This window comes from Megalobrama amblycephala, linkage group LG6 (assembly GCF_018812025.1).
Source record: "Megalobrama amblycephala isolate DHTTF-2021 linkage group LG6, ASM1881202v1, whole genome shotgun sequence".
NCBI classification, from domain to species: Eukaryota; Metazoa; Chordata; class Actinopteri; order Cypriniformes; family Xenocyprididae; genus Megalobrama; species Megalobrama amblycephala.
In genome coordinates, this window is record NC_063049.1 from 31,187,010 (window position 1) to 31,211,690 (window position 24,681).

Genomic DNA, 24,681 nt, shown 5'->3' on the forward strand with positions numbered 1-24,681 from the left:
TGCAACTCGACATTTTGTTTAATGCATTTTATTTAAAATGTCATTTTAAAAGCATGCATTGGATCATAATACATTCATATTACATTCATAATACATATAACATTAACCTTTCTTGCCTTTGTATATCAATATGTATAAGAATTACTGGTAAACCTTACAATAAGGTCTCATTTATTAACATTAATGCATTAACTAACGAACTAACAATGAGCAATAGATTTTTACAGTATTTATTATGCTTTGTTAATGTTAGTTAAAATGTTCATATTAGTTCACAGTGCATTAAAGGTGCTAAAGAGGATCTTTTCGTCGACTGAGAAACCAAAGACTGTTATTGAGTTTTTGAAATGAGCGCATGCGTAAGAACAACCCCCCTCCTTCACAGCTCGTTTCGAGGGAACGCCTCCCAAAACTCGTTCACGAGTATTGGAACACGAGTGTTTACCACCAGCATTCGCTGTGTCGTGTTAGTGGATTCATTATGTCGGACTCACCGCAGGTAACTCATAATCTGCAGTTGTTACTCCTGACTCCTGACAAAAACATTGCATGCAGCGCCTGTGGAGTGTGGAAAGTTACTGGAGCGCGCAGCCGCGCTCGTCTCTCACAAGGAATGTCATGGCAGTGATTGACAAGCCAGAGGGCCAATCTGCGCACTTCTTTCACCAGGAACGTAATGGCAGTGATTGACAAGCCAGAGGGCCAATCGTTTACGCGATGATCACGTAAACGATTGGCTGATGTTTTTAAGGCCCTACCTCGTGCACAGATGATGTATATTAATATTATTCCTTTCAGTGCACCTAATAAATAGTCTTTTATCAGTTAGTAAAGACAGTTTCAAGTAATATTGCAAAAATGTATAAAACAAAACATCCTCTTTAGCACCTTTAACTTATGTTAACAGAGACAACGTTTTAGTAAATGTAGAAATTAACATGAACTAAGATTAATAAATGCTGTAGAAGTATTGTTCATTGTTATTTCATATTACCTAATGTAGTTACTGAATTACTTATACACATAACAGAGCATTATATCTAAAATATATTTTGAATATTTTTTTACAGTGAATATTTTTAATATTTTAAGAAAATTATTTGTTTTGTATATGACCACCTTGCTCTTCACTGCTTATATTAACAATTGTCTCATTTGTATCTATTTGTATCCCTCATGAGGAATTTTAATAGAAACATCTGAGACAAAGTTGATACTTGGGATCAAGATAGACCACAGTTAAAGGGGTCACATCCTACAATTGGTTACATTAAAGGGTTAGTTCACCCAAAAATGAAAATTATGTCATTAATGACTCACCCTCATGTCGTTCCAAACCCGTAAGACCTTCGGAACACAGTTTAAGATATTTTAGATTTAGTCCGAGAGCTTTCTGTCCCTCCATTGAAAATGTATGTACGGTATACTGTCCATGTCCAGAAAGGTAATAAAAACATCATCAAAGTAGTCCATGTGACATCAGTGGGTTAGTTAGAAGTTTTTGAAGCATCGAAAATACATTTTGGTCCAAAAATAATAAAAACTACGACTTTATTCAGCATTGAATTCTCTTCCGGGTCTGTTGTCAATCCGGGTTCACGATTCTGCAGTGACGCTGCTGACGTGTTATCCGGTGCTCCAGACCTTCGTTTACAGTCTGAGGGAGACGCACGCTATATTCAAGCTATTCTACATTGTTTGTATTTTGGTATTGCTATATTTTTTAAAATGGTGTGTAAGTGTGCATGTCGCGGATGTCCTAATCGCCAAAAACAACAACGTAAAAGTGCATTACCAACGCCGACAGATGAAAGGATTCAATGGAATCGATTCAGTGGAATCAATTCAGTGGAATCAATTCAATGGAAAGGATTCCGGAAGAGAAGACAATGCTGAATAAAGTCATAGTTTTTGTTATTTTTGGACCAAAATGTATTTTCGATGCTTCAAAAACTTCTAACTAACCCACTGATGTCACATGGACTACTTTGATGATGTTTTTATTACCTTTCTGGACATGGACAGTGCACCGTACCTACACTTTCAATGGAGGGACAGAAAGCTCTCGGACTAAATCTAAAATATCTTAAACTGTGTTCCTAAGATGAACGGAGGTCTTACGGGTTTGGAACGACATGAGGGTGAGTCATTAATGACATAATTTTCATTTTTGGGTGAACTAACCCTTTAACTCTTGTCTGCTGAGCTGTGAAAGAGCAACCTCTGAGCAATAATATTTTCTTGAACGTATTAAAAAAACAAACACTCATGCACACTTCTAATGCAGCAACTTGGCCGTGTTACTCAGTCACCACCAACATCTAATAAATCTTCTGTGATTGTTTCTTTCTGCAGAGTTTAAAGCCAAACTGAAAAGCTATCTTTTTGATTGTAAGTTTGGACTGTGTAATGCATTCAAAAATCCTTTCACAGAGACAATGAATTGTCACGTGCTCCACATGTCTTGGTTATTTGCTTGTGCATGCAGTCATTGTACACCAAGCACAAGGTCACAGACTCATCCAAAAACAATTGCGAAATGCATCGAGAAATCCTTCTACATGCCATGAAGAAGACACTCATTTCTGCACTTACTATGCTGTAAAAATATGAAAAAAAAAATGTAAATAATTACCCTAGATCTCAAACACACCCAGTTTCCCTCCCTCTTTCAATCTCTCTGTTTGACATTTATGATGTGCTGTCAGCACAAGAAATACACACACCATGATCCAGAGATGCATACTTGGGATCAAGATACCCCCTTAAGCACTCAAGCCTTCCTTCATGCCTGTGGCTATCGAACCAGGCCAGGAATGTGTGTGTATGATGAGTGCGAGTGTGCACGTATATGAAAAAACAGCAGTGCGTAGCTCTTTTTGTGCTTTGCACGGATTGTCAGAGTATTAATAATGCATCACTAAGATTCTCCCCTGGAAAAAAAAATCCACATCTCCCTTTTTCCAGGTTTGAAAGCCTTCTGAATACACTTAACTTGTTTTTGTCTGTGGGTAAAATTATTTTAGTATCTTATTTCTTATAATGGTCCTCCTTGGTGTTATGTGTTTGTATGTACTTTTTTTTTTTTTTTGTCTTTGTCATGTTATTCCCAAAAATCAACTTGAGCAGATTTAGTATATGTGATTTCTGGAGGTGATTCAGAGAGTTCTAGTACAGATCACAGACCTGCTTTGCTACAGAGGAGAGTCATGCTGCCCTTGTCATGCATTATTAATCATATCTGTGACCTGAATATGGATAAATATGCATAAATTATTCTGTTCACCACATTACTATGCACACTCAGCTAATATGCATTACGTATCATCATTACAACCTGATTCCACATAATGATATACTTGACTGCCAATGGGCATTTTGCAGTACATATACAATACCGTTCAAAAGTTTGGGGTCGTTTTTTAAAATGTTTTTGAATAGAAACGGTAAAAAAAAAAAAAAAAAGTAATTTTGTTTAATATTATTTCAATTTAAAATAATTTTCTATTTTAATATGTTTTGAAATGTAATTGATTGATTGAATTGATCATTCTGATATGCTGCTCAAGAAACATCTTATTATTAATTTTGTAAACAGTTGTGTTGTTTAATTGTTTTGTGTAAACCATGATATTTTTTATTCTTCAATGAATTGAAAGAACAATGTTTATTTAAAACAGAAATATTTTGTAACATTATAAATGTCTTGACTGTCATTTTTGATCTATTTAATGTGTCCTTGCTGAATAAAAGGATTTCTTAATTTCATACTGACCCCAAAGTTTTTTTTTTTATGGTAGTGTATATGACCTGTCTTAGCCTGATGGGAAACAAACTGAATGATGACTGGATGTAAAAAATAAATAAATTAATTAATCAGTGATTAGATTGGTGAATTAAATGGACCTAAAGCATTGCTGGCATCTTGGTTTTTGTTTCATTGATCAATATTGTGTAATATTTAGACTATTTAAAACACATACTATATTATCCTCATGAAAGTGCTTTTTAATTACTATAGCAGTTAAATTACACATTTATAGGATGATCTGCCACAGGATGATGTGGCATGTATTTTTGATCAGGCATTACAATCGCCTTGGGGTCCAAGTTTGATAGGAATTTGCATGACACCCGCAGTAGATTTTTTGGTAATAATGTATAAAAGCTTAATAGACTTGGCAATGGGTCAGTTTGTGAAAGATATTTGTTTTTCTTGTGATATTGAACACAAGGTGTCAAGATGGTTTTTAGTAGTGTTATAGTATATTGAAATCTGCTTGCATCTGTTCTCTCTGATAATGCTGATCTTTGTCTTTCCAGGTGCTGGCAGCGATGCTGCAACCGCTCAGTCTCGGGCTAAAATAGCAGCTGCAGCCCGACAGAGAGACACCAGCCACAATGAGCTGTACTACGAGGAAGCTGAGCATGATAGAAGAGTCCGAAAGCGCAAAGCACGGTAAGAGAATCAATTGAGTGACAAGAGTTTGTGGAACAACAAGTATGAAAGTGATACCAGAACATAAATATGTTAAAGGGATAGTTCACGCAAAAATAAAAATGCTGTCATCATTTACTCCCTCTCAAGTTGTTCCAAACATAAAGTTCTTGTAAATTTAGTGTAAAAAAGTGTAAATTTCTTTGTTCTGCTGAACACAAAGGAGGATATTTGGAAGAATGTTTGTAACCAAACAGATCTTGCCCCCATTGACTGCCATAGTGTTTTTTTCCTACTACCTACTACATCTGCTTGGTTACAAACATTCTGCCAAATATCTTCCTTTGTGTTCAGCAGAACAAAGAAATTTATACAGGTTTGGAACAACTTGAGAGTGAGTAAATGATGACAGAATTTTCATTTTTGCGTGAACTATCCCTTTAAATTGTGATATACAGTAGATATCACATATATTATTTAAAAATTTAAAATAGAGTGGTTTTATTGAAACTACTGCAACTTAATATGCAATGTTTTCTAGGCTGGTGGTGGCCGTAGAGGAGGCGTTCACACATGTTAGACGGCTGCAGGAGGAGGAGAAAAAGAAGCCGCCGGGAGATGAGATGGATCCACGTGAGGCAGCGCAGGCCATCTTCCCCTCCATGGCTCGAGCACTGCAGAAATACCTGCGCACCACCCGCCAGCAGCACTGCCACAGCATGGACAGCATTCAGGCCCACCTGGCGTTCTGCATTACAAACAACATGACCCCAAAGGTGAGACACACAGACACGCTTTCTCACACAAGAGTGAGAAACAGTGTGTGTGACATGAATCTAGACTTCTCCTATTTGACACCACCAAAAAATGTCTTCAAATATATGATTCAAGTGCCTGTAACAGGAGTCATGAGCACTTGCACACAATCTATATAAGCGAGAGGGCTTTATTGATTTTAAGTCATTCACTTCTGTAAATGGGCATGACTTCATAAGTTATAACGTCAACATACATAACCTCACAAAAAAACTAAATATTTTCAGAAGCCTCTAATTAGGAATAACATTTAGAATAAAATTTATTTATATTTCATGAGAGCAGTAGTATGCAAATAACTGAGCTGTTGTCTGTTTATCTTCAGAACAACACTCATTTTAACAAAAAATCACCAGCTACTGTATTTTCAGCAATTTGTGAACTTTTACTAGCCCTGTGTTGTTATATGTGCATGTTTGTTTTTAACACAAAAAAATCTCAATTAAATAATTTAGTTTGTGTAACACATTTTTTGGAAAAAATGTTTTTTTTTTTTTACTATTAATTTTTTTTTTTTTACTGTTAATTTTACATACATTTTCTGAAATATATATATATATATATATATATATATATATATATATATATATATATATATATATATATATATATATACACACAGTGGCATTAAAAAGTATGTGAACCCCTTGCAGAATCTGTGAAAATGAGAATTATTTTAATAAAATAAGAGGGATAATAAAAAATGCATGTTATTTTTTGTTTAGTACTGTCCTGAGTAAGATATTTTACATAAAAGATGTTTGCATTTAGTTCACAAGACAAAACAATAGCTGAATTTATTAAAGTAACCCCATTCATAAGTATGTGAACCATTGATTCTCAATACTGTGTGTGGTTACCTGATGATCCACGACTGTTTTTTTTTTTTTGTGATGGTTGTTCATGAGTCTCTTGTTTGTCCTGAGCAGTTAAACTGAGCTCTGTTCTTCAGAAAATTCCTCCAGCTCCTGCAGATTCATCAGTTTTCAAGCATTTTTGCATATTTGAACCCTTTCCAGCAGTGGCTGTATGATTTTTAGATTCATCTTTTCACACTGAGGACAATTGAGGGACTCAAACACAACTATTAAAAAAGGTTCAAACATTCACTGATGCTCTAGAAGGAAACACGATGCATTAAGAGCCAAGGGGTGAAAACGTTTGAATTCAAATATCAAGATATTGTACTTAATTTTTCTGCCGGGAAACATGCAAGTATCTTCTGTTGGTTCCGAAGGGCAGTACTAAATGAAAAACAATGATATTTAAACAAAATAAGAAAAATTGTGACATCTTCATCCTGTTCAAAAGTTTTCACACCCCGACTCTTAATGCATCGTGTTTCCTTCTGGAGCATCAGTGACTGTTTGAACCTTTTTTTAATAGTTGAGTTTGAGTCCCTCAGTTGTCATGATCACTAGTGAGAGTGCCCTAATCAGCCACTAGAGGGCACTCCATCCCGAACTCTTGTTTTCACCCATTGGACTACATTACCCATACTCACTTCCCGGACTCATTACACCTTGTCATTGCAACCAGCTGTTTTGTGTTTTATTCATTAGTGTCTGTCTATTTATACCTGGTTTGTCTCTGCTCTTGTTATGGTGTTTTCATGTATGGTTTCCCGGTTCTCCGTTTTAGTTTTTGGTTTTCATGTTTCGTGTTTTTTTTGTATGGACTGCCTTTATGGATTCTGACCCTTGCCTGTCTGTGGATTACGTTTCTGGATTTCCCCAATAAAATGCTGCAAATGGATCTTGTTTCCTGGACTTTGTGATTTCCGTGACAGAAAACACCATTTCTAGATCCAGCAGCATGAGCATTCGGATTCGTTCCCCAGCCTCCATTGGAGAGCGGATGGCTCTATTTCGGGCAGTGGTGGCTCTGCGACAGGAGGGAAGAGAGGTAGGGTGTTTTGCCCAGTTTTTCTGGACTATGGCGAAAGGGCTGCGCTATAATGATGAGGCGCTAAAAGGGATTTTCAATGGATGCCTCGATGACCCTCTGCCTCAGTGTGAGTTGGAGGGGCTCCAGACCCTGGATTTTTGGGGCTTTGTCAGCTATCTCTCCCACAGAAGTCATTGGGCAGTGAGTCCACTCCAGAGCCCGCTCCAGCCAGTGAGTCCGCTCCAGCCTGTGAGTCCACCCCAGAGTCCGCTCCAGCCAGTGAGTCCACTCCAGAGCCCGCTCCAGTCAGTGAGTCCGCTCCAGCCAGTGAGTCCACTCCAGAGCCCGCTCCAGCCAGTGAGTACGCTCTAGCCAGTGAGTCTGCTCCAACCAGTGAGTCCGCTCCAGAGCCCGCTCCAGTCAGTGAGTCCACTCCAGAGCCTGCTCCAGCCAGTGAGTCCGCTCCAGCCACTGAGTCTGCTCCAGAGCCCGCTCCAGTCAGTGAGTCCACTCCAGAGCCTGCTCCAGCCAGTGAGTCCGCTCCAGCCACTGAGTCCACTCCAGAGCCCGCTCCAGTCAGTGAGTCCACTCCAGAGGTTGTTCTCTGTTTTCCCAAGTGCCTTGCCCTGCCACGGAGGCCGTCACCGAGCTGCCCGCTCTCCCTATTATGGCCACGGAGCACCCTTGGTCAACCCTGCCGCCGCCCAGGTCTTCTGCCCTGCAGCCGCCATTCAAGCCTTCTGCCCTGCTGCTGCCGCCGCCGCCCAGACTTTCTGCCCTGCCGCCACTGCCCAGGCCGTCTGAACCGCTGGAACCTGCCAGGTCAGTTCCTCCAGTGCCGCCCTGGCAATCAGCCAGGACTCCAGACCTGCCGGTGCCCGCCTGGTTAGTTCCTCCAGCGCCGCCCTGGCAATCAGCAAGCTGGAACCCGCCTGGTCTGTTCCTCCGGCTCCCCCTTGGCCCTCAGTTGGGGACTCTGGACCTGGCCCGCCATCCCTCCCCCTGATCCTCCTCCTGTCCACCTCCCTCCTGAGTTTTTGTGTTTTTGTTTTTTTGTCTGGTGGAGCGTCTGGTAGCCGCTCCTTTGAGGGGGGGTAATGTCATGATCACTAGTGAGAGTGCCCTAATCGGCCACTAGAGGGCACTCCATCCCGGACTCTTGTTTTCACCCATTGGACTACATTACCCATACTCACTTCCCGGACTCATTACACCTTGTCATTGCAACCAGCTGTTTTGTGTTTGTTCATTAGTGTCTGTCTATTTATACCTGGTTTGTCTCTGCTCTTGTTATGGTGTTTCATGTGTGGTTTCCCGGTTCTCCGTTTTGGTTTTTGGTTTTCATGTTTCGTGTTTTTTTTGTATGGACTGCCTTTATGGATTCTGACCCTTGCCTGTCTGTGGATTACGTTTCTGGATTTCCCCAATAAAATGCTGCAAATGGATCTTGTTTCCTGGACTTTGTGATTTTCGTGACATCAGTTGTCCTCAGTATGAAAACACAGATCTCAAAATCCTACAGTCACTGCTGGAAAGGGTTCAAATATGCAAAAATGCTGATGAAAAACTGCTGAATCTGCAGGAGCTGGAGGAATTTTCTGAAGAACAGAGCTCAGTTTAACTGCTCAGGACAAACAAGAGACTCATGAACAACCATCACAAAACATAAAAACAGTCGTGGATCATCAGGTAACCAAACACAGTATTGAGAATCAATGGTTCACATAGTTATGAATGGGGTTATTTTAATAAATTCAGCTATTGTTTTGTCTTGTGAACTAAATGCAAACATCTTTTATGTAAAATATCTTACTCAGGACAGTACTAAACAAAAAATAACATGCATTTTTTATTATCCCTCTTATTTTATTAAAATAATTCTAATTTTCACAGATTCTGCAAGGGGTTCACATACTTTTTCATGCCACTGTATACACTGCCCTCCAAAAGTTTGGAACCACCCCTGGCAAAGTGTGGTTTCGGACAATATTAGCATAAATCCTTATCATTTTTGGTGCAAATACATTAAAATAACTTGACATTATCATTGAAGACCAGTAATAATAATTTTCATTTTGATTACATAATAATGGCAATATATACATGTCAAAGTCAGACATGCCCCTTTGTCAGCTGTGATGCCTGATTACTGGTTTAAACTTGGCCCAGGTTTGTAAAAGATTTTTGGGTCAACACAGCTTAATAGCTTCAACAATTGATTGCCAATTAAGTTTAGAATACAATGAACCAATTAGAACCCAGTTTAGGTCAGATAGCTGCTAATAGTGGATATTTTGATTAATCAAATTTAAGTTTATTCTATGTATAAACTGTTTATGTAATAAAATATGTTTTCGTAGTTTGTGTTGTCCCTTATCAGTGCAAAATTATCCCAAATTAAAAAGGATTCATGCCAATATTGTCCAAAACCCCACTTTTCTAGGGCGTTTCCAAACTTTTGGAGGGCATATATATATATCTCTCATGATTTTTGTTTTTTGTCTTGTTTTTCTGTTTTTCGATTTTCACTCAGAATTTCTCCAGTAAATGTCTGAAACGTCAACCGCTATTTACCATAGTTGCAGTGTGTACATTAGCGATGATGTCATATTACATTTGCATACTGAATTGTGATTGGTCATTTCTTTCTCAATTAAACTGATCTGTCTGCACTGCATATTACTATAAATCTCTCTGTCTCAGTATTGAATTATTTGCTCAATTTTTTTTTTTACTGGACAGGTGTCAAATCAATTTTAAAATATTACTCACAAATTCTAATCAGCTCACTATACACTACTAGCAGATATGACTGAACAGATATGATCAGGGTTCCCGCAGGGTCTTAAAAAGTCTAAAATTCTGAACTTTAAATTTAAGGCCTTAAAAACAGCCAGATTTTCATCCAAGGTCTTAAATTTAATTTAGTCAGGTCTCATTTTTTTTTTTTTTTTTTACCCATTTCCAGAAACGCTATCTGCTGAAAGTTATTACAAAGTAGCAAAAAAGTAGTGAGTCGTAGTTTCTGGGGGATATTGGTGTTGGTACGTACGCGGTGATAAAACTACAAATCCCGTGATAAATGCAACACCTGCCCGCAAAATACGTCTGCATCTCCTCAAAGTAAGTTAAAGTTCAGGTACGTGTGGAAAATGGGAAAGTGTATTTTCAACGAGACATGGCTAGATCACAGCGATTTCTGCTGTTGGTTACAAGCAGTACCCAGCTCCAGGTACGAGGCTCACTGCAAACTTTGCAAAAAAAATAAAAATTCAATTAGGTACTCTGAGTGTGAAGGCGCTGGAGTCACACGCCAGAGCGGAGAAACACAAGCTAGCCGCAAAATGCCTTCAGCGGACTCGGCCATTTAGCCTCACCACTGCCGTTGTCCTCCTCAATGCCTGGTCCCTCCGGTCTCCAGCGTAATATCATCGCAGCTCCACCGAACAACCTTCGGGGTACTTTTGGATCGCCTGACACATAGAAAGCCAAGGTGCTTTGGATACTACACACGGTGACTAAACACCACTCATTTAATAGCAACAGTGAGATTAGCGATCTCTTCCAAGTGATGTTCCCTGATTTAGTAATCGCAAAGACGTTCTCCTGCAGGCCCAACAAGATCACTTATGTGGCGAGATTTGGATTGGGGGAGTTTATAAAGGGGGAATTGATTCGTACTCTTACCGGGCCGTATGTCATAATGATCAATAGGTCATTGATCAGTAGGTCTTAAATTTCAATCTTCATGGTCTTAAAATGTCTTAAAAAGGTCTTAAATTTGACTTACTGAAACCTGCATGAACCCTGTATGATGCTGTTGTTCCCTGTTAGGCATTTCTCGAGAGCTACCTGATGGCTGGGCCCACGCTGCAGTATGGGAGAGAGTGCTGGCAGACCCGGCAGTGGACGCTGGTCAGCGAAGCGTCCGTCACCAGTCCCCTCCATCACGGCTCTGAGTTCCAGCTCAAATCGTCTGACTTCAGCTTAGTGGTCACCAGCAAAGCTATCCCTCACCTCAAACTCAGCGAGGAGTACGTCCACCCCAAATCTCACAAGTTTGTACTACAGCTACAGTCCGAGACCTCCGTCTGATGGATTCAGTTGCTTTTGTCCATATGGTTTTCTACGCTTGTAAATTTTGGACTAGTACTATTTTGTTTGAAATTCTTTTTCACTTTTTCACAGTTTATAAATGGCATTTTACATAATGGATGTATTTTGATACAATATTTGTTACTGCCAAGCACAGAAGAGGAAAAAAAAGAAAAGGAAAAAAAAATGTATACCTGTATTGTATGTATCCGATTACCTAGTGTTGACTGGTGTGATTGTGTGTTTGTGCTGCTATGTATGTTACTTTTTGCAAAGAGCAAATGCTAATTACGTACTGTGATAAGCATCAGACTGAGGCATCACGGATGAAGTTCTGCTTTTTGCAAGTAGATATTATCATATCTATGTTTGTGAGGCATGTATGTTTTTTCAATTGACTGTAACATAAATGAGCATCATATTGGACTTCCATGAGATTGTGGTAAGGCCGGAAACATCAGTTAGGGAGTAGGAATTGTCAGTGTCATAATAGTGGCATGATAGCCAAACATACATGATCATTTTCAGCCTGTTGGATTGCTTGATTTTTACCATTCTTATATGTTTGGAAAAAGGGGTAATATATTGCAAGAAGAAAACAGCCTTTTCCTGTGTGATGAATAAATTGTGATTTTTAGTTTGCCTCTTTTTTGTGTGGTAATTAAATTGTGAATAAGGTATTTTTACATTTAATTTATTTTTTATCGTCCGTGTGCCCATTAATGCTGCCTAACACATTTATAAACCTTGCTCTTGACCGTGTTTTTGTCCAAGCTTGAAATTTCTTTGCTAATGTAGCAAAAACAAAAAATAAACCTGTCATGCCTTTTTATACTGCTCTAGTGATGTTTTCCAATAAGGATAATGATTTATTTTGTATTTAATGATACAGGACAATTATGTTTTATATTATTTCTACATTTTCATCATATATTTTCTCAATGTGTATTATCAGTTCTGTCCTATCTAATCATACAAACCCACCCCATTCAGTTTGTCAGAAATGAGTTAAAGGGATAGTTCACCCAAAAATGAAAATTCTGTCATCATTTACTCACCCTCAAGTCGTTCCAAACCTGTATGAGTGTCTTTGTTCTGCTGAACACAAATTTGGAAGAATGTCAGTAACCAAACAGATCTCACCTCCCATTGACTACAATAGTATTTATTTTGCCTACTATGATGACAGAATTTTTATATTTGGGTGAATTATCCCTTTAAGCACAACAATCTATGCCATAACCCATTATGAGTCACAAATAAGTTTGTTTCAAATTTTACTCATCAGTGTTACATTTCTAAAGGGGAATTTTCACAGATTTATTTTACTGAAGATCCTGGTTGTATCAAAAGAGGTTCTACAGAACCTCCCAGTTCCTCTTAAACAACAGTAGAAGCACAAGACTTTTCAACTGAAAGTTTAATGTAAAAAATATTAACGATTCTGGTCCGTTTCACAGTGAGTCAAATTTGTTTCAAAGTTTTGAAATGTTCAAAGAGTCGCGAAGAGTCAATGCTTTGCTTCATTGTGTCAATGTAAATCAAAGCCTTTGGAGGAGCCAGAAAAAAATTCTTTGGGCAAATTTTTTTTAAATAAACAAGGTTTCCCCTTTCAAATATACATTTCTGTGTTTTGATCTTTGGTGTTATGGATAATGGCACTGTTTTCTGGCCTAAGACTTAAATCAAATCAAAATCAGGACATTTTGTGCCAAGTTCCTAATTGTATAATACTTCATGTTGGACAAACATGTTGGGTATTTCTTACATAATATGTTCATCAAGAAAATGTTATGATTTGTGGTAGATTCCTAGTCACTTTCAAACTGGAATTTGTTGTCGTCTTTAGAGTCGTAACCTATATATCTGTATGTAAATATAAATATGGAATATTTCATGTATTAAAACTGTACCATATGTATATATTTATTTATTAGTGTATGTAGTTTACAATCATTTTTGTGTACACCTCTGCATGTGCAAATGTTTTATTACTGTAATCACCATAATTTCCACTGTGGATATAAAAATATAAAATCTTTTTGGATAGTTGAACTGCATTAAAATGGATTGTCTAGATTTGTCTGAAGTGCACTGTGAGACATAAAGGAGCAAGAAGGCAAATTAATAATCTGATTCTGATGAATAGTTAAGGTGCTCTTTCATTTGTCACATGCTGATTGTCAATTAACAATTTAGGCTAAGCATATTTCTTTTTAGTTTGTTTTTTAGTCCCTGTCCTAAATATAATGTTGATCCTATCGTTTAAACCAGAGCCATCTTTGTTGTGAATAGCTACATATTATCTATTATCAGTAAGTCAACAGCAATGCTATAATTTTAACAAGCTGTCTAAGGATCTATTGTTATCCTGTCAAGTGAAACGTGTTTTAGCATTCATATAGACATTGTTGATTTGACCTTTTTCAGCAGTCCAGCTACTCATAAATGTTCCCAGGTAACCTATTTGTTAAACTGAACTAGAAGTTTGCTTTCAGCAGTAAATACAAATGTTGTGGGTATGTGTGAAAATCATTTAAAGACAGCAAAGACAAAAACTCAAATTCATAAGTAGATTTTTTGCCACTTGTTTCTTCATCATGTCCCCACAATGGACACAAGTGTGAATGCCGAATCCAGAGTTTTCAAGTCAGGTCTTTTATGTTCACTTCAAAGGGTTAGTTCACCAAAAATGAAAATTGTCTTTTTAATTATGTGAATAAAAGCCTAAAATAATGTCTTTTTAGAAAATTTGGACTAAACCGCTTAATTCAAATGGATTAGCATTTGTGTGACAAAGTTGAACGAAAGTCTTACGGGTTTGGATCGACATGAGGGTGTGTAAATTATGACAGAATTTTACATTTTTTGTGTGTGAACTTCCCTTTAAGGAATTGAACAACTAGACCTTTGGAACAATAATAATAATATTGTGATGTTTCTTTGGGACACTAGATGTCGCTGTGCTACCATGAACTAGTGAACTAGACCAGTGTTTCCCAAGTTCCCAACCCTGTTCCTGGAGGCACACCAACACCGCACATTTTGCATGTCTCTCTAATCAAACACACCTGATTCAAGTCAAATCAGCTCATTAGTGACTCCAAGACCTGAACATTTCTCTAGATTTTACGATGACCTTGTATGACACAAAGTCATGCAATATGTCAGTGTTTAGAGCACAGAATAAGGTTTACGAAAATGTAAGTTAACTTTAACAGTCATGTAATGATGAGAAGCTATTCAATGTGGAAGGGACGTGGTGAAGTGAAAAAATGACCTTAGAAAAAAAACTTTCGCCGATATCTTCGGACTGGAGAAGCACCTTTGTAAAATTAGAGATTTAGCACTTACTCGCATGAAGAACAAATATAGACACAGATAATGGATTAATTTAGATTTAAGACTCAAACTTTCTCCGATACAAAAACATGTGTGAGTTGTATTTAATGATGATAACGAGCAAGAATGCAATTGTTCCCAAATATCCACATGACTGCAAATGTGGCAACAACAGGTCAAAAAATAAAACGTAAATTTTAAACACAGTACTTTCATTATTTACTCTATTTTGCAATGAAATAATAGTTCTAACGAAAACCACAGCAGAACTACAACACACGTCTGTGTTTCGCGAACAATTCTGCGGCTTTGAACGAATCGTGAGATTCAATGATTCATTCACAGCCACTTGCTTCTTTACTGAATGAATGACTCGATGACTCACTCATAAAAACAGTGACTTGCCGCCACCTACTGGCGGTTTTAGTTTAATATTTAAAAGTTTTACTTAGTTTTACCATCATTGAATATTTCTCTATTGGACATGTTTTATTTAAAACATTATTTATTTTATGAAGTTATTCATAAAGCTAAAAAAATAAAAAATACGCACTGGAAAATCAATTTAGGGGGCAAATATTGTCCCTTAATGGTAAAGGTGTGACTGCAGTCGAAGTGGAAGAGAGGGGGTAAGCTACGCAGAAGGATGGTAATCCCTTCAGGGGGTACTCCAAGCTAAAAAGTTTGGGAACCACTGCCTTAAAATAACTCTACATCGTGACCGTCTCTGAACGTTCTGGGAACGTTAGGTGACAGGTTACACCGCTAGAAATTTTACGCTCCCAGAACATTATTAGAACATCCCCACTGGTGTTAAGGACGTTGTCTAGTAACGTTCCCAGTAGGTTCACAGACGGTCACGATGTGGAGTTCTTTTAAGGTTTGGGGAACGTTCAGGACGTTCTGGGAATGTTTAGGGGACTATTACTGTAGGACGTTCTGTTAACTTCCCAAATGTTCTCTTTGTTACGTTCTCGCGCGACCATAAAATAGCCCCCCTAAACTCGGGAACGTTATTAAATGATCAACAGAGGACCGTGTGGGAACGTTCTGTTAATGTCCCAAATATCCTCTTTGTAACGTTCTTTTTTGACCATAAAATTAACCAAATTCGAATGTCCCCCTAAAGTCATATAAGAAACCTTAAACTGCAGCACTTATTAACGAAAGAGGACGTTTTTGTCCCTAATGTTCTGTAAAGGTTCAGAATTGTCGTCACCTTTAGCTTTAGAGAACTTTTAGGCAAAGTTGCGCAAGTGTAACGGTGTGTGAAAGTGTTAAATTGATACATAAATGGGGACAGCGCCATCTGTCTGCTGCGTAATGGCATTTAGCACGTGAAATAAGGACGCCCACAGCACGGCAGAGATAATGAGACATGCTGTGGGTAAGTCGCACGTTTTCAGCAGCCGGAGAATTATTCGTTAAAATGATTAAAAACACATAACTGCTTTTATTGTAGATTTATCCTGCAATGAACTACTTATAGAACTGTTGATATGTGTTTGGCGTCGAATGTGTTGTTTTATATTGAGTTATTTTTAGTTTGTATTACGAGGCCCAATCGTAATTAATTTGTGCATTGTCTTTGTTTTATGTAGAAGTCATTTAATTCTCCATGCTGTTCCCATATTTCTACGTGTTCTCCATTGTGCAGGTATGTTGTAAGATGTGGTGTTTTGATGTGTTTAGTGTATTAATTAATTGTTCAAATGGAATTGTATATGTTTGCCGCTAGGTGGGGATGTTTACCTTCCGATTGAACTTAATTGAATTGAATTAAGTTTTTCATTTATTTGTGATCAATTAATTTAAATGTCTATTGAAGGTGTCAAATTGCAACATTTTATACACTATACGATCACAAATCATAAAGATTTAATTGATTTAAAAAGATTAAAGTACTGTTTTAAATAAACAGCAGAGATAGTGACACATGCTGTGGAAGTCATTTAATTCTCCATGCTGTTTCCCTTATTTCTACGTGTTCTCCATTGTGCATCTCGGCAGAAAGACCACCCGGGCAAGACCGTCACACAAGGTCACGAGAACTTCGCCTTCTACGTGGGTGTTTTATAGAAAATAATAAGTTTGAAGTCACTGTTATGGAGGTGAGCGTTTGCTTTAGATGGGCTCTTGATTCTTGATATTTTAACATTAGGTTTTCTCTGGCTGCTTTAACTGTGTTTCCAAAACACGCTTGTTATAGCAAAAAATGCAAGAGAAAGTCTGATCAGATGAATTTGGTTATTTAATGATGGTGATTCTTTACAGAGACTTTTTAAAGTCATTACCTCAACAATGGTGACAATAAACAAAAATCTTTTTTGTGACTTTAGTAGCTTGTTTTGTGATGTTCAGAGTTAATCTGTTTATCTGAAAATTTTGTCACCATTGTTGAGGATCATATGCAGAATCTTGATGTCTGTGTGAGTCTACATGATCCTGTCTGAATAATTTCTGCACAATGATAAAAACTTTCAAACTATCAAAGCAGGACATGATTTTAAGCATTATAATAGGACTACAACAACATGAAAAAAAAAAAAACAGTATTTAGAGATCACTGAATAAGGCCACTGTATGATTATGAAATCATCAACAGTGAGCAATCAAATACATTTGATCAGATTTTTTCCCACAATTTGTTTTGTAACAGATGTGCTTTAGAAACACACAGTTACAATAATTGCACATTTTTTTTTAAAAAAATGTCAAGGGTTAGGAGCCCAACTACAGCAAGCGCTTGCCTACATAACGGTGACAATTATACATTTTGATAAAACATCAGCACCTCATTAAGAAGATTTGTATGAAAGATATAAAGTCAGAGTGGTTTGTAATAAGTGAAGATGCAGAGATCTAGAGAGATCTGTTAGTGTTTAATGTTCTGTTTCTGTTATCTGAGTTTTGTGAGGTTACCATTGTGCTGGAGAGTAGATCCTGTGCTTCAGTCAGTGATGATCCAGAAACATTGATGATCTGCTGTATGTTGATTTATTTAAAGACTGCAGTAACTGTGTAGTTGTTGATGCAGTAATACAGCAGGTACATTAGTTCATGCATGTGCTGTTGTCAGCTAATGACTTACGGCAAGAGATTTGCATTTTAAAGAAAAGGTTTCATAATAATCCAGGAATTACCTGTAAAGAGCTTTTTGTTTTTTGCAAGACATTTAAAGAAAAAATTGTTTGAACAGCCACTTTTATTTGTCAATTTAGCTCTAATTTTCAATTAAATTTTTTGATAAGGTCAGCAGGGATGTTCTGAGAACATTTCCAAATAAAATATGGTTCCCTAAACGTTCAGAGAACGTCTTGAATGTACTGTGAAGGTCCACCAAATAATGTCCCCCAAACCTTAAAAGAACTCCACATCGTGACCATCTCTGAACATACTGGGAACGTTACTAGGCAACGTCTTTAACACCAGTGGGGACATTCTGAGAATGTTCTGGGAACATAAAATTTCTAGCGGGGTATAATATATAAAATATTGATTTATAAAGAAAACAGATAGGCTATGTTACTGTTACGACCGTCTAGGGCCAGCCGTAACATGAATGTGTGCTCACTCGATGATACGTTTTCAACAAAGGTAAATTTATTAATACAATATAATGAAAATAAACAAAAAAAGGGATTCAATTCAGGAGTGGACCAGGCCAAAATAACAAACAAAAATAACTAATTTAAGTACCCTCTAAATTCCCTAAAACAAAACAAAAAAAATTAAAGAAAATTACAAAGTAACTTCCAAAACTCCCTTAACTCAAAACATAGAATAAAGATATATGCAAAAAGAAATGGCATCACTCCCTACTTCCCTTAGAATATTTACAAATAATATTTACATAAGGTAACTGAAGGCAAAAGCAATGCTGAAAATTATAACTCGAACGGAACAAAAACAAATTCTACAAAGCACACACGAACACAGGAGAAATCAAAACGGAGCAACAAACAAAATGGCAAAAAGTTGGCCTCCATAAGGTGTTTGGGGTGGCCCTTTTATCATCACAGCATTGAATCAGCCAATAGGGCCCAGACCAATCAGGACCTCTGCGCAGGCCACACCTTCTCTTGCACAAAAACACTCAAAACATACATGGCAACATTGCCTGAAGACATTGGATGGATGTAACATTACTAATTCTAAATGTGAATTTTTGTGTAGTCCACTGGTAGTGTACATAAGAATCTACTTCTTACCCATAGACTGAATTCTCCTCATTTATGATTCAATACTTCCTCTCCATTGACTGAAATGTAGGCTGTGTTTTCACTGTTATACGGTAGGGGGCGCTGTTACTCATCTTCTGAAATAGAATCTGGATCAAAACCATAGATCAATCACAGGTAGTGTTGCCAAGTCCGCGGTTTTATTCTAAAACCACTATAATGATTAATCAGTATATGTTTCATTTTTCACCCTAACCAACCGTTGCTGGAGCGATGCATCATGTTTACACTAAATAAGCTTTTTCGGTCATTTGTGCGACTTGTAAAATAATTTCTTCTTTATATTGGCTAAGTAAAATTTTTTTAAAATCCACCCTATGTGTCATCAAGTAAGAGCTTTATTGAGACATGACATTAGAACCAAATTCTTAAACAGGCTCTGTTAAAAAAAAAAAAAAAAAAAAGTCAAAGCCCAGATAGCAACTTTGTGCCAGCCCAGATCCGGCCCACATCTGCCATGCATGGTATGATGATCTGGGCCACATGTGGTGGGGAATGATGGCACTTGGGCGGACTGCTCCTGTTTGCCAGATCTGAGCCACAAGCAGGCCATGCCACATGTCACCCAAGAGCAGAGAAATAAACCAGAATTGAAATTATTTGAGCCACAAAATTTTATATATATTATTTATAGAATCATCTTAGCATTAACAAGCCGGTTAAAGGGTTAGTTCATCCAAAAATGAAAATTCTGTCATTGATTTCTCTCCCTCATGTCGTTCCACACCTGTAAGACCTTTGTTCATCTTCAGAACACAAATTAAGATATTTTTGATCAAATCTGATGGCTTGGTGAGGCCTTTATTGCAAGCAAGAATTGTTTTCAGTGCCCAGAAAGCTACTAAAGATTTAAAACGGTTCATGTGTCTACAGTGGTTCAACCTTAATGTTAAGAAGCGACGAGAATACTTTTTGTGTGCCAAAAAAAACAAAATAATGACATTATTCGACAATATCTAGTGATGGGCAATTTCAAAAAACTACTTCATGAAGCTTCGAAGCTTTATCAATCTTTTGTTTCAAATCAGTGGTTCGGAGCGTGTATCAAACTGCCAAAGTCCCCCAGTGGTGAACCATTGAAATTTCAAAACACTTATGATGTAACAAAGCCTCGTTTACTGCTTCATGAAGCAGTGTTTTGAAAATTGCCCATCACTAGATATAGTTGAATTAAGTCGTTTTTGCACAAAAAGTATTCTTGTCACTTTATAACATTAAAGTTGAACCACTGTAGTCACATGAACTGTTGTAAATATGTCTTTAATAATTTTTGGGGTATTTGAAAGTGTTAATCATCCTGCTAGCAATGCAGGCCTCACTGAGCCATCGGATTTTATCAAAAATATTTTAAACTGTGTTTCGAAGATGAACGAAGGTCTTATGGGTGTGGAACGACATGAGGGTAAGTAATAAATGACAGAATTTTCATTTTTGGGTGAACTAACACTTTAACAAGCATAAAAACAGAAACACAAGAGCTACAACTGACTTCAGCCACAGTCTTAGATGAAATCAACTGAAGATAATTAAATCTAATTAAAGCAGAGGAGGATAAAACAACTCCACAAACTGCATTACAGCTTCACATATTACTAACCAGATTGACTTTATTTTTGTCATTCATCTACAGTTTAACGCTCGTGTTTATTTCATTTGAAGTCACCTTAACCCTTAAATGCATGACTGTTTCGCCAATCATTCTTACATATTCGGGTCTTTATCAACCCGGATCTATATCTAACAGGGAAGGATCTCTACCTGTCGTGATAATATAAAACTTCTCTGATATTAGAGTAACAATTACAGAAGAATAAATTAAATCATATTTTGTTACCTTTTGGAGCTTGAAAGGGCTCCGTTTGAGCAGATGTTTATTGCCATCATCACTGTCCTCGTCAGAGCTCATTTCCCAGTAAATTCAGCAAATAATGGGCTAGTTTTATGTTTGAGGTCACGAATATGAGCCCATTCACGATCTCAAACATATTCTCAGAACTATATAATTTTCAACATCTTCAAAATCAATATTTCGATCGCTAACAGCTTCACCAGATCAATCCAGTGACAGTTACAGTCATGTTTGATTGCGGTCAGTACTTGTTCTGCAGTAAATCACTGAGACCATTTCATGTTTCTCTTATTATTTTGTTTTCTGTCTAAATGAGTCGTCACTTCAGCATTGTGTATCAGACATTGCCACCTTGTGGAATAAAGGTGAATTGCACTTATTCTGTCATCTAAGATTCAATTATTGTTGTGCGGAAAAAATATATACACTCATATTCAAAAAATGAATACAAAAATAGGCATTCTTTTATAATTTTATGATTTTTTTTCTTGTTATATTCTTTATAATGAATTGATTGAGGAATACCAAGAAGGTTGATGTCTAACTTTGAAAAATGAACGAGGAGGAGGGTAGTGAATGACGTCCCGGGTCACTAAAGACCCGAGGTATGCATTTAAGGGATAATTGTGATTCATATTTTAAGATATCTCAATGTCAGTGTCGTTCCTTTATAAAATTTTAGTGACGGCTGGATTTGTTTTGTTATGAGATTTCAATGAAGGTCAGTTTTCTTCTGTTACGAGATTTCAAAGACAGTCAGTTTTGTTTTGTTATGAGATCTCAATGATAGTCAGTTTTGTTCCTTTATGAAATTACAGTGACGGCCTGTTTTGTTCCATTACGGTATTTCAGTGATCAGAGGTTTTTTTGTTACAAGATTTCAATGACTGTCACTTTTGTTCAGTTGTGAGACCTCAATGACGGTCGGTTTTGTTCCTTTAAGAGATCTTGATGGTCAGATCTTTAGATCTCAATAGTGGTCTGTTTCATCCTTTACGAGATTTCAATGACTGTCAGTTTTGTTTCATTACGAGATTTCAAGAATGATCAGTTTTGTTCCTTAACAAGATTTTAATGACAGTTGGTTTGGTTCCATTACGAGATTTCAGTGATGGTCTGTTTTGTTCGGTTAAGAGATTTCATTGAAGGTCAGTTTTGTTTCTTTGTTCTTATACGACATTTCAAGAACGGTCGGTTTTGTTCCTTTGTGAGATTTCAATGACAGTCAGTTTTGTTCTTTTACATGATTTCAGTGACTGTCGGTTTTCTTCTGTTATGATATTTCAAAGATAGTCAGTTTTGTTTCATTACAAGATCTCAATGACGGTTTGTTATATTTCTTAAAGAGATTGTAATTTTGGTCGGTTTTGTATCGTTACAAGATTTTAATGACAGTTCACTTTTTTTCTATATCATTTGTAATGTGAAACTAACTAATGTAGGGATTATTTTTGCCCCAGGGTTACACCCTTTATTCAGTACAGTTTATGGCGACTGTACTGGGGCGTTGGGCGATATGTGATGTGCTGTATGGGCTATTTTACACCAGGGTGACACCCTTTATACAATACAGCTTATTGCAACTGTACTGGGGTGTTAGGACCCACTCAAACCACAGGTTGATCAGACCAACTGGCTTCTCTAACACCTCTTTTAACAGCTACCCAGTCTACCAGAAGGTTTCCCATCCAAATATAGACCAGGCTCAACCATATAGCTTCTGTGGGTGTGCAAATAAAAGCTTCAGGTTGACCGCTGCATGGTTTCTCAAGCACCTTTTTAGTACCATTGTGCTGAACGCTGTTCAGCTCTTCAACGGTAACCCCAAAATGTCAGACAAACCAGAAACCATTTTAAATTCAAAATAATAGAACATTAAACCCTAACAAATCTCCCTCTTTATTAATATTGAGCTAAACGCATGAAATGACACTTAATTTCAGCATTGACCCTTCCTTTAACAGTCAGAAGCAAAGCATGTTGGGAACTAGAAATCTGCTGTAACTCATTCTGTGAATGTGTGTGTACATACATTCACATGTGGGAACATGTATGTGCAATATATTTGCACAATAAATGATCAAACTTTATGAATTTTACATATAATGCTATTTTGTCTTCATGTCTAAACATTGTATCAATATATAGCCATACATGGTTAATGTGTATATACTGCAGTACATTGAAAAATATTAGCACTGGTTTCCCATATATGTATTACGTAATATATCTCATTATATTTTGCAGTATATGTCCATATTCCCATATATTTTTTGCTATATAAGAGGGTCTATGGTTGGAAAGATGCTTGAGAAGCCCTGCAGCAGTCAACCTGAAGCTTTCACCTGCACACCCACTGAAGAAAATGGTTCAAAATGGTTTTTGCTCAGTATCAATATAGAGGGAGATCTGTTAGTGTTTAATGTTTTATTATTTTGGAGTTTAAAATGATTTCTGGTATGTGTGAGTTTTTGGGGTTACCATTGTGCTGAAGAGTAGTGGTTAGGCTGAAGTACTTACAAACGTATGCTATTTATATAAAGATATGACAGATTATAATTGGCTTTCTGGTGCATGGTTTAATACATGCAGGTGTGCTTTTGCTGTTTATAACTAATTATATAAAACATACATTATTTTGGGGTAGTTTTCCTGGACAGAGGTTAAGCATAGTCCTAGAATAAAATGGCTTTTTGAGAGAAAGCAGATTTCTGTTAATCTGGTTAACAGAAATCTGCTTTCTCTGTCATGGTTTAAAATAGTCCTAGACTCAGTCTAGTCCAGAGTTTAATAAACTGATTTCCTGGAGGAAGACTAGAGCTACTACAGGACTGAACTGAGGCTTAAATTTTTATATATAAAAGTGTTATTTTATGCAGTGTTTAGAAAGATGAGAATATGAAGAGACTTCTTACTGTTTAATGTCCTATTATGTAAAAGTTTATATGATAGTGTTTTTTGGAGATTACCATTGTGGTGAAGTGTAGCGCTTGTGCTTGGGTTGAGGACCTGCTAACAAGAATTGCTTTCTTTATATATTGAAGCATCCACTATGATAATGCTTTGGATCAAACCAATATCATTTCTAGACTGCCAACACTGATTATCACATGTGTAAATAGTTATGTTTAGTTTGTTGATATAGGACAAAACAAAAGCATTAATAATCATAGGATTATTATAATTCATCTATTTAAATAGAATTCATTGCAAACAGATTTCCATGCATTTCTTTTTTTCACAGCTGATGTATTTTGCTTGCTTTAAAGGAACTGTCTCTTGTTTAGTAAAGGGTTTTTTTTGGGTTTTTTTTTTTTAAGATTGCAGTTTTTTCTGCTGCCATTATTTTCCTTGGATTTGCTTCAGTTCCATGTAATTTTAAGCTTTCCTTGGTTCATTCCTTGTTTTCTAGGCAACCTCTCTCATGCTAATTCAGAATAGCACAGTTGGTTTTAAATTAATCTAGTTTAGTTTAATTCAGGACTCCATAGTCCAGGTTTTAGTAATCAGTACTTAATCTGTGTTTCAGAAAGCCATTTTTTAAGACATGATTAACTATTCTAGATTAAGGCCTATCCTGTCTTAATTTAAACCCTGTCTGGGAAACTGCCCCATAATGTTAAATAGTGCCTTCTAAATTGCTATGTACGTATTACTTATATCAGTGTTTTCAAACTCAATTCCTGGGGAGCCACAGCTCTGTGCAGTTTTGTTCCAACCCTAATCAACCACCTGATCCAGCTAATCAAGGTGTTCAGGATTACTAGAAACATCCAAGCAGGTGTGATCTGGTTGGAGCTAAACACTGTAGGGCTATGGCCCTCCAAGAACTGAGTTTGATACCACTGGCATATATGTTCAATAAATTTATAAATATGCAGTACCAAATCTTATCACATGAATTAAATCTTTCATCAGCTCATAAGTAGAGACAGCAAGACCTGAAGAGGGTGTGTCAAATAAGGGAGACATACAAAATGTGCAGGGCTCGGGGTCCTCCAGGTCAGGTTTGA

At 37.0% G+C, this 24,681-nt stretch overlaps 1 protein-coding gene across 8 annotated transcripts in view; it reads left to right on the plus strand.

Moving 5' to 3' along the window:
* Positions 1–12,068, plus strand: part of vangl1 (VANGL planar cell polarity protein 1) — a 39,408-nt gene extending 27,340 nt beyond the window's left edge. For 7 of the 8 annotated variants that reach the window (XM_048193936.1, XM_048193935.1, XM_048193932.1 and 4 more), the window contains 3 exons: positions 4,324–4,459; positions 4,980–5,214; positions 10,976–12,068. In XM_048193936.1, the coding sequence (XP_048049893.1) occupies positions 4,324–4,459; positions 4,980–5,214; positions 10,976–11,236 (632 nt within the window). In that variant the 3' untranslated portion in view covers positions 11,237–12,068. Of the gene's footprint in view, positions 1–2,355; positions 2,392–4,323; positions 4,460–4,979; positions 5,215–10,975 lie in introns of all 8 variants that reach the window. The other variant, XM_048193939.1, reaches the window with a different exon arrangement.
* The last annotated feature ends 12,613 nt before the right edge of the window (positions 12,069–24,681 follow it).